Source organism: Hippoglossus hippoglossus, chromosome 15 (assembly GCF_009819705.1).
Source record: "Hippoglossus hippoglossus isolate fHipHip1 chromosome 15, fHipHip1.pri, whole genome shotgun sequence".
In the NCBI taxonomy this organism is placed as follows: Eukaryota; Metazoa; Chordata; class Actinopteri; order Pleuronectiformes; family Pleuronectidae; genus Hippoglossus; species Hippoglossus hippoglossus.
Genome location: NC_047165.1, coordinates 19,005,919 through 19,025,406, shown reverse-complemented (window position 1 = coordinate 19,025,406; position 19,488 = coordinate 19,005,919). Strand labels below are relative to the sequence as shown.

The 19,488-nt window shown below is 38.6% G+C and overlaps 1 protein-coding gene across 1 annotated transcript in view; it reads left to right on the top strand.

Annotated features, from left to right (window-relative positions):
• Positions 1–1,273: 1,273 nt before the first annotated feature.
• Positions 1,274–19,488, top strand: part of LOC117775247 (regulator of microtubule dynamics protein 2) — a 31,186-nt gene continuing 12,971 nt past the window's right edge. The window contains exons 1-5 of the mRNA XM_034608213.1: positions 1,274–1,436; positions 4,153–4,556; positions 14,610–14,790; positions 14,868–14,970; positions 16,454–16,514. Coding sequence (XP_034464104.1) covers positions 4,162–4,556; positions 14,610–14,790; positions 14,868–14,970; positions 16,454–16,514 — 740 coding nt within the window. The 5' untranslated portion in view covers positions 1,274–1,436; positions 4,153–4,161. The remainder of the gene's footprint in view (positions 1,437–4,152; positions 4,557–14,609; positions 14,791–14,867; positions 14,971–16,453; positions 16,515–19,488) is intronic.

The window sequence follows — 19,488 nt, the reverse complement described above, 5'->3', positions numbered from 1 at the left end:
ATATCAGATATATGGACAAACATTTTTTTTAAAGTTTTATCTTTGTGCAAATTTGGAACACAGAACATACATTGAACCTCTAGTTAGCCATTCTAATGCTCCTCTGCAGCCAAATGTCGTGTGTTGAATGACAAGAGTTGAATAAAAATCTGCCAGGGCAGCTCTGAGTTCACTGACTGCAGGTCCAAGGTTGCTGTGATAATACATGTGTTTATTAACTTCTTAAATCCCGTTGCCCGTTCTATCCAAGTCCACTGCAGGGACACACTTGAGAGAGGAGCAAGTCTTAAAGGGTGAGTCAGTATTTGAGCTCATTATTATGGAATTTTGATTATGAGCCGTATAATATGTATAATTATAATATAATATAACATATAATATGTAAAATGTCATTATACTGTTTACTCAGACAGAAATAAGTATATGTGCTATAAAAGATGCAGATGAGACTGGGAATTATCTGCCTAAAAGGAAACTGCAACATATAACTCCCTTTAGAGACATTTTTTTGTTGCATGTCCAGGCTACTTTTTAACAACAAACTCTTTTTACTGCTGTAGATCTTTTTCGAACTTTGGCCTCAGATTATTCACTCGCGTTTTGTGACGATAAGACTGATGAGAGCTCCTCTCAAAGAAAATAATTCTGTTGCAAAAGATCTGAACGTCTTAAATGTGCCACTAGATTTCACACACATCTTTAGTAAATTTATTGTAACACTGGCAACTTAATACTGCACCACAAAGGGATAGTGCAGCCTCTTACAGATGTTTTACCCAGTTTATGTACATCTACAACTTAAAAAGCAAAATCAGGATCAAAGAGTCATAACTTTCACACACACTAAACCTTATGTCCCTGGTTTGTGGAATTTTATTTCTCCTGCTCATCGAATAATCACATTTGTGGCTAAATACGTTTTTGCAATTTAGGGCATAATCAGGCATGACACTGAGAGTCATCGATTATTGGTTATACAATTGTGTCGGATGTGTTTGGTAGATGTGTGTCTAATATCCTTCATATGATATCATTACTTACATTATTGATTTAGTTTGGTTACATATGAAAATAATAAAATCATCTATTTGCAGTTGTCTACATGACGTTATTTTATCTCGTCACCAATCAAGTCCTTATTGCCAGTTTAAATATATTTAATATTTAGTACAACTCCTAAAAGTCAGTTTTCCACTGAACGGCAGTTTGTGGCAGAGGATCCCCCGGCCGGAACGTCTCATAGTGGCGCTTGATCCCGCCCGGAATCATTAGACGGTTGCACCAGACAGAGCTGTCAAGCCAACAGAGGAGGCTGCTAGCTGCACAGTGAGGTCTCTAATGTCGTCTGTTTGGTTGGTATTTAAAAAAAACAAGCTCGTGCACACAGCTTCTGTACTTGTGTGTTGTGTAAGAACAGTTTTGAGTCCATAGTCTCGGTGAGTGACCTTGTTTTTCAGTGTTAGCCTCGGTGTGTTGGTGTTAGCATTAACGTTGTGGCAGCAGCAGGGTCACTGGCAGCTCATTGGAACAGTCGTGTGGATGAAAACAGCTTTTACCCAGAGGGTGAAGCTCGAGCCCCGCGTCTGACGATGACTCTCTCGCTGTTGTCATGGTGTAAAAAGTGTGTCTGCTGGCTAACACGCCTTCTTAGAGACGTGTTGATCCAATTATCTAAGCTGGTGGAGCAGCCATTCTTAAAGCAGCTGCTCGTAAACAGTGTGTGAATGGTTTGGTTTTCCTGTTATGACACGTTAAAATGTCTGCTGTCTTATAGAGGTTTTTGTTCCCCATGGTGGTTGCTTAAGCAACACGGACTTGAACGCAAAGTCTACAGTTAAATGGTATGTTTACTGTAACTAACTTTCAGAATAAGATTGAAAAGCTAGCATTCATCTCCTGTTGTAAATGTCTAGTCTTGATTAGACCCCCTCGTTTTGCCATTCACCCGTTAACACACACATTCATACGGTTCGTCTATGTGCGGTGCTTTCTCTATCACACATTAATTGCACACTAGTGGCATAGTCGTCAGGCTGAGGGGCATTTTTGGGTTCAGGGAGTGGGATCCGACCACTGACCATCTGGTTAGTGTGCGTTTGGATTGACTCAAACAACAACAGTTATATTTGGGGGACGCAAGCAGTCAGCATGATGCATAAACACAGATAAGAGATTAGTGTTTTATTTTTAGAGGAGCTGCACGTTGCGGTGTCCCTGTCCTTCTCCTTGAGTTGTGACATGTCCTTGTTACAAGTCATCAGATTGCTTTGTTGGTCACTATACACAACTTGTTGCCTTGTAATCAGGAATCTTGAAATCGTCAATCTTTGTACACTTGTGTTTGAAAGTTGAAACGATTGATCCTTAAACATACGAGCACATATTGGATATTTAAGACTGCCTGTAGTGTGGATGTAGTATCTCTCTGTGTGCAACATGAATTTGTCTTCAGAACATGTTTTTACTACAGGATATAAACATTATCCTAAATACATAAAGTGGAATTTACTTAAGGTTGCCTTTAGGCAATAGTTTTATATTTACAGTGTACATATACATGGAGGAGGTTGTGAAATCTTGTCGTTAATGCAACTAAAAATGTGGATCCTATGTCTTCTCATTTAACGTCTCTCCAGTTTGTCATGCTTATTGTGATGCCCAAGATAAACATGAGAGTTATTAACTTAACCATCCTCTTTACAAATCACAAAGTTGAGGTATCTTACAAAGGCCTTTTTTCACAGCAGATACGTTGACTTGTAGAGAACGAGGAGCACAGACTCACAGGCTCTCTCAAGGTAAAGTTTCCAGTGAGATAAGACAGTGACAGCACATGCAATAAATGTGTCATCAAATAATTTTGTAATTATAGAGCTATCAATAAAACAAGAAAGTAAGATTTAGATGTTTTCAAAGCATCTTTAGTGATAGGTCATGCCAAAGAGTCATAGCTTATGTCATGCATGCTTATATCAATCATGAAACCATTAATAAAATGTGCAAAATCAAAAGTTGTTAGGCAAATAAAACCCATTAAATGTACAAATATTTGCAGCATACTTAAATTAGATGACACTTTTGTATGAAAGCTGTCTGTTATTATAGTAATATATCTCAAAGTAAACTATGTGAATCTGTACATGAGGCTATGGCACCTGCAGTTCACTTAGCTGGTGGGTGGCACCTTGCACATTCAGACACTTTAACAACTGTACACGTTTTTTAAGCCTTTTACTTGACTACATTTGCCATAATGCGTAAATGTAGGCTACTTTTGCTTGAGCAAAGGTATTCAGTACTTTTCCCACCACTGCATATAGGCTATGGAGCCAGGCTATCATTTCTGACAACCACATAGGCTGTGAAAAAATATAGTATCTATGTTGTGCAGAAATATAAAATGAATAAATTAAAGTCAGACAAATTCAAGCAGGAATTCTTTATTTTACAAAAAATGGTTTGATACAGAGAAGCAATCAATATGGAGGACTGTCATACCCTCTGCACCCCTACTTCCAACATCTATGCTGCGATATCTTTTGGCCATCAATGATGTATTGGTGACTCTTTTGGGTCACGACTTAAACAGTTCACAAGTCAAATAGAGATAGAGAATAGTTTTTCCTATGATCTCTGAGGGTTTGGTCCATGATCTCCATAACATGCAGGTGATTCAAAAAATCATGGCTAAAATATTGAATTTACCGGACTCTTTATTGTGAGTAATTTCTGTAGGGAAAAGAGTGAAACATTCACTATGATACAATGATACCTAAATACCCATGTGCTTTTGTAGTCAGCTGGTGAGAAAGCCAATGCATATTAACACCCTACTTTGGGAGGTCTGGGAAAGGTGCAAATGTTTTTTGGGACATTCCATGTCAAATCAGATGAGGTTGTCTTTTTAAATATGTCTTTTTATATCTTGTGTTCATTTAAATATATTTTTTCAGCACTTGATTTTCTTTTTTCTTTTTATATCCTCTGAAATCTGTCAAATCCATGTTTAAATATTCTGTTTTATGTATAGTTCTCAGCCTCACCAAATGGAAAGAAGACAAACATTTTATTCACCTTTCGTATATACAAATTAAGCTGAATGTTTTTGACATCAATGACCTAAAACACTTTATTTCTTTGTGATCTTTGCAGAGATCCAGGATGGCTCTGGCAGACGGCAAGGTGCTGGTTCTGGGAGCGTTGGCTGGAGTGGCTGGTGTCAGTTTGGCTGTGATGTGTTACCAGGGCTTTAGTTCACGACGAAGAGCCTCTTGGGCAGGGCCATACTCCCTGCCAATGGGTCAGGTTGAGGTGCTGGATCGCCTCGAGGCCCTGCACCAGTGTGTATCTGAGCTCAAGGATGAGATGAAGGCATTGAAGAGTGCTCTGCCTACACTGCAAGAGCAAGTCAGAGAGGAGCTGAGGGGGCGTGATGAAGCACGGCGAGCCAGCCCTCTGCACAGGACCACGCCAACACGGAGGAAAAGAGCTGTGGGCGCCATCAGTAGCACCAGAGCTGAGGCTCGGAGCTCAGAAGAGGCAGAGAGTGAGGGAGGGTGAGTACTTTAAATGCTCCTAAATCCCGGAGAACGTGTAACACTTTCAGTATTTCGTTTTTAAAATCTATAATTAGTAATTTCTCAGACATGTATCCTTGCATAGTTCAAATTACCCAAACACACTTTAGATTTTATGACAGTAGTATATTTTTCTGAATCCCCTCAGAGCTAGTCACAAGAGTAATACTGCCACATTTTCATCCTAGTTTGACTAAGCATTTAAACATTCTTAGGACCCTTATCCATTCTTTGACTTATATGAGAGGAGAAAACACGTACACATGCACTTTTTACTTGTATCATATCATCATAAAACATCTCCTCTTTCTCAGATGTCCTGAAAAAGTACATCCCCTTTTCTACACTTACCTTTTACTATAGAAAGTGACAGGTATATAATGCAACCACATGAGGGTCTTATTCTGGCTGAGCCACTGCGCACACTCATGATATCACATGAAAGTAACACATCAGCATGACTGATGGCTTTTAAATACATAAATAATATAGACTGACGGCTTTAATCGTAAAAAATTGAAGTGCTGTTTTTTGAAAGATACCTAGTGAGTCTATCTGGATCCTTGGTGTCATGTGACTTTTTGACTGTGGCCATTATTAAAAAATGACAGCATACTGTATTGCATCTCTGGTGGACACGCACAGTATCAATAAGTTCTGTGTCACAACAGTGACTGCCTTTTACTAGACTTTAGACATTTTTTTTTCTCTCCTATGATGAATAGTAATTACACATTATAGTAAATATCAGGGATGTCACAATAGCAGAAATTTGGTTGTTGGTACTACTACTAATACCATTAAAATTACCTAATTCTTGACACCAAATTCGATACCAGAGCGAAATAGAAAGCAACGGAGGCTGCTACACTCACGCACACCTCGGTATAGTCTGTGTGCAAATAGTAGTTTAGATTGATTGCCAGGGTGACAGAGCAGTGATGAGAAAATAATATTTTAAATATGTAAAAGTTGGTGTGAAAGCCAGTCAATCGAGTAGATGAAAGTTGTTTCTTGCTCTACAAAAGCAGATTTGACCAGATGATTTGGCATGAATTTTCTGGCTAACTTGTGAATCTAATCCATCTAATAGAGTCCATTAGATGTTGGATCAAAAGAGAGATGGGTCATGAAATGCACAATTTTCACACATTGAAAATTGTGAAATTAATCAAGATTAGAGCCTGTCTTTTACACATTGATGCTGTTATTAAATAATGACACTTTTTCAGGTCATCATGCGGGAACGATGCTTGTAATACTTAAGAGTCACTGTCATCATTACATGGTTTGTCCAGCAGACTTCACTGTTTACAATACTTAGAAACTGCTGCTGTTGCTCAAGAGTCAACCCAGAACTACAGCTGAGGAGAAGTTGCTGCAAAATGCTTTAAGATTTTGTTCAAATATATTTGTTTCATTCTTTAGATCACCAACATCAACATTTATGTAAATATTGACTGATATATTAGAATCAATTTCAGCATTGGCCACCAACTTACAGCAGACCCTTGTTATTTCTCTATATCATGCCTGGTGACATTCAACAGATGACAAACATTAGCTTTATTTCAGGGTAATTTCCACCTCGTGTGTGGATGAAAACTTTCCTACTGTACCAGTGGAACTTGCCTGCTCATTTTATGCAGTAAATTATAGTTTTGACAGTATGTACATTAGCCTCAGGTGCTGCAGAGAAAAGCAGACTAATCGAGCACCGCATGCCGAGTCATCCGCCTCCACCCTCAGCTAAATGCCTTGAACTCGTGCCAACCTTGGGTAACATAAACAACAGATGTGTTCCTTTTGAATGGACTACCATTTAAAATCTCATGTTATTAAAACAGATATCAACAGTGAAATGATGATTAAGCACTCAGGCAGGCTTTAGTGTTTCTTAGACACGAGTATATGTTTTCTCAACACGTGGCTCAGAAATTGTAACAAATCCAGGGAGCAAATCAGGGGTTGGATGTTGTAGCACATGCAGATCTATGCAAGGTTGATGGAGATTTGTACCTGCTGTTTGAGTAATTAACCTTGATTGACCACTGAAGGGAGTGGAGCACGTGAAATGCCAGGAAGCCTTAAAAACGCTACATGCAGCTGCTCTTCCTAACCACATCTTATTTTTAGGTGTGCAGTGAACCATAGATCAGAGCCGAATGGCTCCTCCCCACCTCTGTCACTGTCACTTGCAAATATGAATCAGTTGCCTTGAAGCGAATTTTACAACTACAGCACATTAATGAGGCCAACTTAACAATCCAATCCAGTGTGTTGTAGCGTCTGTGTCCTTTATGAATTACATTCCATGCAGAGGTTGGGTTGAGTGTGTGTGTTTTTTTGTTTTGTTTTGCTTTCATGTTTTTTTTTCCAGGCAAGAAGCCAATGTCAATTGTTACATAGTGTTCGAGATTCTCGAGATAATTCGGATTCAAACAGATGCATGAAGGCATAAACAAATCTAACTGGAGAAAAAAGATATCATAATTCCTACTTAGTTTGCGAGGCATTTGTCTCTTGGACATTAGTGTATCATCTGGAGAGAAATTGTTCTCATTTCCTTTTCCAGCAGAAGATGATATTTCACCATTGTCGTGTCAACAATAACATATAAATAAGTCCTGCTCTCAACATAAAAGTATTTCAGGTCCTATACATTTGTTGGCAAAAGAACACAGACAGTTCCTCGATGGGTAATAACACCATATCATATGAGTTTTCTTTCATGACGGGTAAACATTTCAAGTCACCCTTCCTATACTTATGTTACCATCACCCTGCTCATTTGCTTAAGGGCCAGATGGAGGTGCAAGACAGCCCTCTAGCAGGTTTGGTTCACTCTGGTTCACTCTGGTTCACAGAGTGACAGTCGTTGGCTGCATCAAATGCTCTTAATTACAGCTCGGGTTATTATGCTTTAAAAGAAATCGCATCACGCACACACCTCCCATAATTAAAGAGCCCTTCCTGCCGCTCTGTTATTTGTATGAGCAGAGGGTGTGGGGGTGAGTGGGAATAGTGCAATGGAGAAATTCCAGCCCCTTAGGGAATGAGTAGCTTTCCCCCAGAGGAGCCAGTTACACCCCTAATCCGCACATCCATTTTAAAGGGCTCTTTGTGTGTGTTCGGTTTGATTGGAAGTGTTGGAGCAAAATATCTCTCCACACTATCTCCACACAATATCCCTGCAACGGCCATGATTCTCAAGACTGGGACATGATCATAGTATGTTTGTTCAAATATAGGCCCAAACAATATATTTTAAACGAGTAAGAATGGCATATTTTTTGCTTTGTGCAAAATGTAAGAGTGCAAACATGTCAGTCAAAGATTTTGCTGCATCAGAGATGTGTTGAGCACATCTTAAACTTTCATCTCCTATAATCATAGTAGCAAAGTGATTTGACAAATAGTTGGGGGAAAAACATGAATTGTAAATATCACTAATATACATAACATACATAAGTGGGGCAGTAGATTTCCAATAGGGGGTATCATACAAGTATGAATAGGGCCTTTACTGAATGTTCACAGAGAGAGCTGTGCTGCTGCACCTGATATATGCACACCATGAATAGGCTAATGTATGTTTTCATGAATGTGTGGAGTTAATTGCTTTTTGGCTTAATGGTTTTCTGACCTGTTGATATGTTGCTTTTATTTGCATTAATGCAGCTGATCATTAAAAATCTTTGTAGATCCAATGTGTCTAGATGTTTCTAGTGGGACCAGTGGTGGCGAATTGTCTGATAAGAAAACTCATGATGCAGTACTTCTGTAAAAACATTCACCACTAAAGGAACAATGAGTGAGACACAATGTAAATGTTGACCCATCCACTTAAGTTCCAGCTGTTTACTTCATTGACTCCTCATATGTCACAACTGCTTCCTCAGAGCTACATCTCTGCAGATAAGGAGACCCATCAATCACCCTGTCCGTGTGCCAAGCTGTCAGAGGCCTCATTTAAAAGTATCTTGTAGGAACTTGTAATTCCTCGAACAGTTCCCACTACGTTTATTATTCACAACACATCTCTGTAGCTCAAGGACATGACCACTTCTTTTTTTCCTTTTCCAAAAAATGGCATCTATGGCACTGGATAGTTGTTGATTTAAGCAGATTTAAGCAGGAGCAGTTTTGTTTAGTGAGGGGCAAGCCTGATCAAAAACACACATAGACATGTTTAGAGAGAGAAAAAGGAGCTCATTGTCTAATTTGTGATTAAAAGCTTCCGTCTATCTTCTCTGGGATTTCATGGTACGTGTTGCTCTGTAGCTGTCAGTGTTTAAGACATTCTGATTTATACCCTCATACCTCAGTGAAAGGCTTACAGCCAAACAAAAACATTTATTGAACCTAGCTCTGAATACAATGTCTACACAGCACAGACACATTCTGTTGTTGGTTTTGGCCAAGTCAGTTTGTCTGACCTATATCTGTCAAGTTTGACTCTGACCACCCACATCTTCTATTCATATTCAATAGTTCGACAGCCTCCACTGCAAAAGGCCCTTCATGTAATTATCAGAAAATCCAATTGTTAAAATTTTAGGCCCTAAATACAAATGGATTAAATTATGAAATCAATGTTACTTTATAAGTTGTATTAACTTCAGTCTCTCTTTGAAATGTATTTTTGAGAAAACAATTTGGATCAAACTAACTGATAAATTTTTACCCATTACATTAGCTATAACCAATATTTTATCATACTGGCAATGGATCACATATCATTAATGAAAATGGAAAACTGGTTAACAATTTGGAAGTGGTTCTAAATCGCCCGAACCATCATTGTATGCTTCTGAGCTTATCAATTCCTTTTATCAATGACAGACTTGTATTTTGCTAAACAACTATGACAAACTGATGCATCCACACCATAGTCTGTATATAAAAATTGACCAGCATGTCTCCACTTCCTCCCACTATGCAGAAAAAAGGGCAAAATATCTAGGATACGAACGTTGCTATCTTGCACTGAAGATGTCATTTAGAACCAGTCTACATTTTTCATTGCACCTTTTGGCACAGCAATAATACACTATTATACATTTTCTTGACAGTTCCCATATATACATTGTTAATGTAAGGATATTTCATAGTACAACACCAATATTGCCTGGCATTGCCTGGCTTTGCCTGGCTTTAAACGGAACAAGGAAACTCTAACATAGTGCATTATTAAAAATATTAAGGTAGACCTGTCACAATAACACATTTTGATGGATGATATTTTGTCCCAGAGATTATTGTATTAAAAGATATCGTCATCAATGTGAAACCATTTTAAACCACTGGTATAATGATAATTTTATAGCATACTTATGCTAGTACACCCTTTTAAAGACTTATGAACTTAATTCTAAAGAATATTCAGTCTGAAAATTGAATTAGAGTTAAAAATATTATAATATCCTAAATAAAAAAATAAAAAAAATTAATTTACTACAGACAACCGTAACAATAAATAAAATGGACTATTAGGCTCTGTTAACAATTAGTTTTATTGTTAAATTCGAATTACTCAAATTACTCAATTGCATCAATTTCCTCTTCACAAAATAACAACATTTGACCACACCCCTGAGTTTGTACAAACCCGAATTAGCTTCTTCCTTGAGCTATTTTAAGAACAAAGCATTACAACATCTGAACAAAATAGTAATGGTTGCATGAATATACAAGATGAATTGCTGCCTTCATTCTTGACTTGTAATGTCATCATGTATCTGTAAGAAATGAATGACGGTTTTTTTTTTTTTTGTCCAACCTTTATTTTCTACCTGTAATACTTCCCACAACAGAGGAAGGTATAGTTAGAAAAAAAGTCCAGTCCTGTTGTCAACAGGTGGCTCAGCAACTGATCAGTGGGAAAGTGAAAGTTAGATTAAAGATTCACACCCTGTCCAGCCTTTTGGGTCGGTCAATCAGCCAGTGGCCATTGTTGTAGAGAAGGCTTTCTTTGATGCTGTCACCACAGCTACACACACTGAATGAGCCAGGCTGCATGTTCTGAGACCTGCTGATGTTGGGATGGTAACTGGTTTGTTTTGATCAGTGTAACCACAGAGACTGCCGTTGCTAAGCCCTATTGAGAGATCTCTTCATTGCCCCTTGGGGTCTGTATACTGAAAGGATGACCTCACTAACTGAGCTCACAGCCTGTTAAAAACGAAATAGAGTATTGTTATTATTACATAACCAATGTGAGCATGACCAGCTGTTTACTCGCCATTCCTTTCTAAATATCACAAATTCAGCATAAAACTTCATTCCTTTACTTGCCAAGAGCTGTCTCCAGAGGTGGAAAGCAACACTAATGTTAACTTGTGCTTTGATCCAAGTAAACATGCTAACCAGCTAGCGTTGGCTCAGCAGGCCCATACCATCCCTATGTAATAGTGCGCCACTGAGTCTGCTCTGAAGAAGTAGCGCTGCTCAGAGGTGGTATTATTTAGCAGTACTAACTAAATAAATTAAATAAATTTGTGCCGAAACAATGACTTTATTGATTGGTTACTTGATCAAGTGAGAATCGTTTGCTGTTAATTTTGATAATTAAGTACTTTTTAGACAGTTACTATGCAGACATGCCAAACATTTGTTTGAAGGCAGCTTCCTCATGTTTTGTTAAATAAACATCTTTTGGTTTCAGACAGTTTCGTGAGTAGAAAAAGCTTTTTAAGATTGTCACACTAATAATAATAACCGTAACAGCTTAACGTTTATTAGCAGTGAAAAAACAAAAAAGAAAAGCAAACATCTGCTCACATTTGTGAAACAGTAATTGGCAAATGTGTAGTATCTTTATCAATTAAATGATTCATTCAATGTCAGATTGTTTGTCACTGAAACCCATCCGAATGGGTCAAAAGTGTCAAATACCATGTCATTAAAAACTGCTAGCATTGAATTAGCACTATGAACATAATTTATTCTATACTGCTCTCCATCTGAATCATCCCACAGAAAATACTTTAATTTCTTGTAATTTAATGTGTACCTTTATTTAAGAAGCTGTTTTTCTCACAGCTGTGCATTGTAACAGCGCAAGGTTAATAATGGTTGCTGCACAGATATACATGCAGCACTACTAAATGGACCCTTAGTTTCTTTATTCTTTCAACTCAAGTCATTCATGAGCCGGGGAATGGCGTGACAGGAATGCGCTGATCAGTCAGTGCTGCCTGTCTCTCCAGCTCTACTGAGTAAATAACTGCTGCGAGGGAAGGAAAACAGACTGCTGCATGAATGAAAGAACAAAAGGATGAATGAATTGGGATGAATGAATGACCCAAGTTCAGTAATGTGACTGTCATGCAACAGTTAAATGTCTGGTCTATTTATTGCAAGGCAGTGCTCTATAATATGGTGCGATCAGACTAAAAAGAAAGACCACAGCAGTCACAGTAAACACTAAAGTGCACCCATTCCCATTTTTTAAGCTGGGGTGTATTGGGCAATAAATGGTTTGAGCTTTTTCTGTAAGTTTGATGGTTTACTCAGGGGTTAGTGAAGAGAATACAACTGTAAAAAGGCTTTGGAGCAGGATCCTAAAACAATGGTTAAAAGATTAAAAGAAAAAGATTTTCTAAAGTCTAGTTTCTCATTCAGGTATGCTTTGTCTGTTTCCTATTAAGCTACTAAATGTGAAAAGAACCCTTAAAATATTTGAACTATTATCTTCAAGCTGCTCTTTAAAGCTTAAATATTTAACTTTTGAAAGAAGAAAGAACGTAATGAACTTATTGTAAGTCGCTTTGGATAAAAGCGTCAGCTAAATTAAATGTAATGTAACAGTAGTTCATTTATTGATAATTAGAATGGCCCTCAGTAGAGCCCATATTTTCACCAAGGCACAACAGTCTTCTGATATTTGATCAAGCTGTGACAAATTGCACACACTTATAGATATCAGTTCACTCAACATGCCTGATTTATTTCATCAAGCTTCATGACTTATTCCCAGGTATTCGCAATATTCAAGAAAAAGACAAAACCCGGATCCGCCCCTTTGTCCAGATCTCTGCCAAGTGGCCCATACCCCACCCATCCACCAAGTTTCAAAATATGTATTAATGAGTTTTTGCATAATCCAGAAAAAGAGCAATGAAAACACAACCTCTTTGTTGGAGGTACTAAAATACATCCTTGCTCAATTTAGTACACTCAGAGGATCTCTGCTACCACAGCCTTCCTCTGTGTGATGTGACCAGTAGCTTATGGAAGATAGTTCTTGCTGGTGTTTGCATACTTTAGGTAGATATTGCGCCGGAACTTTTTCTATTTCAGCTCATTCACATTATGACTGATCTCTGCTCGTGCTGTTGTAAATTTCGATTTAAGCCTTGTTTCCACTGTGACTTCTCCATAGAGAGTAAGAGTGCATGCAATTAATTTTCCTTTTTTCCCACGTTGCTAACTGGAATTTGCTTGGCTGGTCTGCAATCTCAGGGTTATCATTCATCTCAAGCTAATATAAACTATTAACTGCTCCAAATTGCACACACTCGTTAATATCCAACTCCTAAACATGTGAGATCTGTTTCATCAAGATCCATAAATAATGTGTTGAGAAATCAACGAAAATTTGGAAAAAAAAACATCTTGCAATCTTTCTTTTTTTCTTTACATCATTTTCTAAAATTTAATTCAATGCTTTCCACCATTGGGTTTGCTTACAATCTCTAACCAACAAAAATATACCATAATACCATGACATCATGATGTCAAGCTAAGCTAAAACAACAACAAAATACAAAATCTTGCAATTTTTAAAGAAAGTCGAAAAAGAAACTTCTGGATCCATCCCCTGGTCCGTATTTGCACATAAATTCATTGAGTTCTTTTATGACTCATATTCCATCCTTTGTTTCATAGTAATCTGTCTAGTATTTTTTGCGTAGTCCTGCTAACTAATATACGAACAAATACAGATGAAAACACAAACCTTAGTGGAGGTTATATGAATTGCATGTACATGTGTTCTATAGTCATTTATTTTTTGAAAGTTTCGTTGCATCAGTTAAGTAAAGAGAGCTCAGGAGGCTAGACTAACTGCAACCATGGCAGTAATGGCGATTCCGCAATATGAGATAGTGGACATTTTGCATTTTCGGCCAAGGTTTCAGAGCAGTTTAGGAACCAATACGCAGAACCAAGATTCAATTTCTGTTTATGGCTACCTAGTACCTGGCATTTCGTTGGAGGCGTGTGTTGTGGGTGGGGCGGAAGGAGCCTTTAGCACGAGGCACCTTTTGGGCCTAAAGTCTTTCTGTCTATGGCCCGCTCTGACACGTCCCTCCAGAACCATGGCTCGTGGCCCAACATTTTCCCTTAACCACCAATGACGCACATGCAGCCACTGCCAACACTTAATAGATGCTTTTCATATTTATACCCATGTCTATGTCTTTCATTTCAACGTGAACTGTTAATATTGTTTGGCTATTCTTTCTACTGCTGCTTCTTAAGTGTTAGTTGAGGGTGTTAGTTCATACAACTACAATAGTTGAAAAGGTATTATATAACATCTCATGAGAACATTGCGTGCTTCACCCTGACAAACAAATCTCCCTTCATGCAAACGTTTTCAAGTTTTCACGTTAAGACGTCAAGACATTTTTTACAGCTAGCATTTATAAACAATTAAGCTTCCCACTTATGTAAACAAACGATATGTGTGTGAACAGGAAGTGTAGATTGATCCTTTATAATCAGCACTTGGCAGAAAACCACCTGTAAAAATGCTCGTTAAGACACGATTTAGATTCTTCTGAAAAAATCCACCTCACAAGTAGAAAATGTTTTTTGGATTGAGTTACTGGGACACAGGCCATCACTTTTACAGAAACTGATAACATTCAGGCTGTTTATTCATGCTTCTGAGAATAATTTGATGGTGACCAGCTGGCCTGGTGATTGGAAACACCAAGGTCCTCAGTTAGCAGATTGCAACGGCAAACTGAAACTGTACCTTTTCTTTTATTGACATGTTCTCTGTGTTTTTTGGTTTTTCAGGTATATGACTGCTCTGACAGACTCTGAGGATGAAGAGATAAGTGATGAAGAACAGAGGGAGGAAGAACAGCCTGAGGACAAGTTATCGATTCTCCTTGAGAGGATCGACTCTTTGCACCATGGCACTGAATCGGACAAAAGAGAGAGTCTCAACACACTTTTGGAGCACAGAGAGGCGGAGGTTAAATTGCTTTTTAACTGAATATATCCAGTTTATAGAGGTTTCTGTGTTTTAACACTTGTATTGTAACTCTGTAGTTTGGACAGAACTCAAGGCTTCTCTGGCGGCTGCTCCGAGCTTACTCTGATGTTCATGACGTCAGTGCCACTCTGGAGGACAAGAAGACCATTGCACAAACTGGTAATTTACCAAACAACATCATTTACCAAGCGTCTCAGTCTAGATGTGAGGTAATATAATGTCACAACCACAGCTCTACAAGACAAACCTCAAATGTCAGTGTCTCATAAGGAAACCCAAATCCATGCAATCCTGTGGTGACCTCTGTCAGCTGGTTTTAGTTGCTGACCCACAATGAATTGGAAGAAACACTATTTGGCAAGTGACCAAACTTAGACATTACCCATGGTAATAGTCCACAATGGATCAGATGTGATTAACTGCAAGTGTTATCTTTACGTGTTGCACAGTCAATGTGGTAAAAAGAGAGCTCAAAATCTAGATTGGTATCTATATATAGGCTACCTGATTTTATTACATAAATATCACCACTATTGAAATGAAGTGCTGCAATATGAACACCAACATGAGAAAAGTTTACCTTTTGCCCTCTGATCATTGTTATGGACTGATATTGTCAAGTCAAAGGTCACACCAAAGCCAAACCTTACATCATAGTTATTATTTTAATTTATATCCTAGTGCACGTGAATTCGAGGGTCACTTGTGGGCACTGTGCATCGATTTCAGGTTGAGATTTTAAACTCCTCTATACGAGGTGCAATTTTGGGGGATCAGTAATAATGGTTGGTGGCCGTGAGAAATGTAGAGAAATCTATGTTTGTCACTCAGTAAAAGACAGAGATTTACCAGATATTCATCTGATGTGGCTCAAAATCAATAGTGTACAGTCAGATACAGATTTTTTTAAAGTAGCTCACACAGTTTAACATACACTGAGCTTTTCATATCGTTATCGTGTGTCTATTCCACACACCATAAATAGGTATTGGATAAACCATAGAGTCTTTAAGTCAACTTCTTGAATACAAAATGTATTTCTGTCACAGGCCCTTTTACCTAACCCTTTAGGTTACAATAACTGTACACTTGTCTTCTGTTACACTACTGTGTGCAGTGGACGGTAATGCTTTTATTTCATTAACAGCGGCTGGTTTGTGATTCTGCACTTGTGGAGTTCAGACTGGATTTACCTGTTTCTCTTCCTTGTCAATGAGCCTCTCATCAGAGCAGGCCAGGTGCCTTCTGCAAATACACCTTTGTCAAAGCATCTGAAAGTGTTGGACATGTGGATTTTCAAAGCAATAGGGCAACATATTTAACATTCATTCAGATATTAATAGAGCAGATGCTGTGAGAAAATTCCCACTGGGTGATGAAGGATTTAAAACTGTTCCTTCTTCCTGGATTGCATTTTCATATCACATCTGTTTTTATTGCTTTAGTCCAGCGCCTCGTGATGTTTCTTGATTCATGCACTATATTTCCTGTTGTGTTTTCTCAGGCAACGCACCCTTTGACTCCACTAATCCACGCTCCTCTTTTGTCATGTGAACAAGAATGTCCGGGGTGAATTGTGTGCATTTAAATTGTGTTTCAGCTGAGTATCATTGTCTGTTGTCTTTATTTCCTTTCCTCTCAGGGAAGAAAGTTGGCGAGGAGGCGGTGAGCCTGAACCCCACATGTGCTGACAGTCATCGGTGGTAGGTTTGAGTTGTTTCCTTCCGTCCTTCATTTCATCATTTAACAGCTGCTTTGTTTCTTTTGACTAAAGTCTTTCCAGCTGCCATTTCAAAAGAAAATCAATCAAGCATTCTTGATGATACATTTTGATGGCATGGGACTTGCTGTCATTTAGTTCCATTATGGGAATAACTGACGTTTGAATTAGACAGAATAAAAGCATAAAACAGGTACTTTCCCCACATGAGAGGTCTAATGGGGGGGGGGGGCTGAGTGATATGTCTGCCTGGAGCAACTGTTCCGTGTTTGACTGGATCTTGGACTCGTGCATTACTTGGGGTGTTTAGCAAAGGAACAAATCAAAAGGAAACTCAGAGAAAGCCCACATGGGTGGATGTTAGAACTACTTAAATGTTCATTATGGTCTTTTACACTTTGGGGCAAACCAAGATGGACCAAAATATGAAAAGAAAGTTGCATATTTCCTCAAATAAGAGGGTAAAAGTTGTTTTCAGGGGAGCATTGCAAAATTCTTTGCAGACGTGCATTTTTCTGAGATAATAGCAGCTTGCCTCCCAAATTACTCCGTCCTGCAGATCACCCCCTCATCCAACCGATAGCATCAGATCCACTTCCAGGAATGTAAACACAGCCTAGGTTACCTTCGTTCAGATAGATTGACAGTTGCACAGGAATAACTCATGTAATTAATGGACTTTGTTATTGCAGTTGCTGTTCCTGTATTTTGATTGTTGCGTCACAGCACAAGCTGTGCATATTTACAGCTGTACATATATAGTGTGAAGGTTACTCTGGTGATAGACTGTGTCCAGCTTGTAATATTTGTTTGTATTTAATAGTGGTAATCTTGTGGCAGTGTTTTATTGTCTGACTTGTCCTAAAATTACTAAAATGTTATCGTAAAAGTGGTTTTGGCTGCAGCTAGTGCAGTGAATAACAACTTTCTATGTGTGGACCTTCTTATAAAACTAAGTTAAGGGAAATTTTGCAGCCTCAAGTGATTCTCAGAAAATTAAATGAGTAGAGCCTCTTCCCCCCTCGTTTATCCCCCCGGTTGCTCAGTGACTCAGGGAAAACTCTTGCTTTTAATTATCTGTGCGGAGCTGTGCATCAGAGCTGGTGAGATGAATCCCGTTTGCGTTTGTGCGGGGCCCCAGTGGTGCATTCCCCTTCTGAAACACTGCTCATGTCAAAACTTGACTGCTGATCAAACATGGAATCCCTGGCTTGAATAGAGAGATGATGATTGCACCAGATGCAACACTGAGCTCTGGTTTGAAGACAACTGCAAAGTCTGCTCCCAATACAGCTTCAATAGAATGATAAAAGGCAGCTTTAACTTGCAGTAGCTCTGTGTACCTCATGTTCAACGTTGGGCCTGGAAATATGAACTGCTTGCATTGGTGTGTTTGCATGTTTATATGATAGGTCTCCAAAGTGTACGTATTTGTTACCGTTAATTACATTCCCTGAATTAGTGTCCTGTGTAACTGAGATCATGTGGCTACTTTCTGTATACGTGCGTGTGAAGATTTCTCCTGGCAAACAGACCCAAACTGGCCTCTTGAGCCAGCAGCCCTGTTTGCTCTGTTCATTAGGGGATAATTAGTATTAGCTCATACACATACCTCAGCACTTGAGACGTCAAGTGAAATAGAAGGCCGTGTTTGTTTAGTTAATTAAGAGCAACAGCTTTAAAAAAGCTTAATGCTTAATCCTATATCCACTAATGGAATTTGTAAGATTCTTAAACCGAGCAGAAACACTGTCTAAGTTGAATGGACAGGGCAAAGTAGGTAAAGCCGCACTTTAAGAAGGGAGGAGGCAGGGACCGGGGACGGTGCCAGGCAGTGTTGCAAGGAAGTTTATGTCTGAGGTAACTGTTTACTTAGTCTTCCGATGCCGTGAGAAAACTTGTCACCTGTTTTCCTGAATGCTGCCCAGCTTGTCAAAATATGACAGATGTTGTTTAGATGCGCTGCAAGTTAGTTTCTGTTCTGCCACTGAAACTACTTACATAGACTTTCAGTGACTGATGCACAACTAGCTCTGATGTTGTGTGACACTGTTGTGTTAAACCAGTTTTAAATTACACAAAGTATCTAATTATTGTTTATGACCTAATGCATTTTCCCTCAGACCTTTGAGTGACAAAGTATCTGGTAGGATAAGCAAGACAGTCTCAACAAACCTGCTCTGCTGTATCTGTTCCACTGCCGGGCAAGTCACAGATATCGGTGAATACACAGTTTCTCTGGGAAAGGTACAACCGCTGTAACTATGTCCCGAAAATGTCCGAATCTAGAACAATTTCTTTGTGACAAAGTCCCATTTCACAGGCTACTCCAATTGCAGCAGATGAGTGTCTGTCAAGTTGTCAAACGTTCTGAGAAGAGGAGCAGGGTCAGTCTGGTCTTCAGGTCATCTGAGAGAATACAGGCGCTTCCTTATTGGCTTTAATCTCCTGACCTGGATTCTATATCCCTTTTTTATATACATTCTGATTTATCATATTTGCATTACATTACAAATATATGGCAGATGACACTAATGCACTAATTCTTTGAAGATTTTAGCTTCTCATTACATTTTCACTAAATGAAATTGAGTCATTTTCAAGATCAATATTGATAAAGGGGCTGATATTACTTATTACTTATTATTATTAATTCTCAACTGTGGAGTGTCCTGCCAGTATCTCTGCCAATAAGTAGCAAATTCCTAAAATGATCCTTATTAAGAATGTGGCTTATGTGATACAGATATGTAAGTAACACAACTTGTACTGTATTGTAAACAGACTTCTTTGGGGTTTGTTTTTAAACTCTGTAACAATGATATTGGTGCATGTTCTGGTATTGGCTCAAATCCAGCCTCAGTTGGGCTGTGGTATACACATTCACAATTTTAAAAACCATGAAGTTTGTATTTATTTGTTCAATGCCTGTAGTGAAAGATCTCAGACTGTTATCA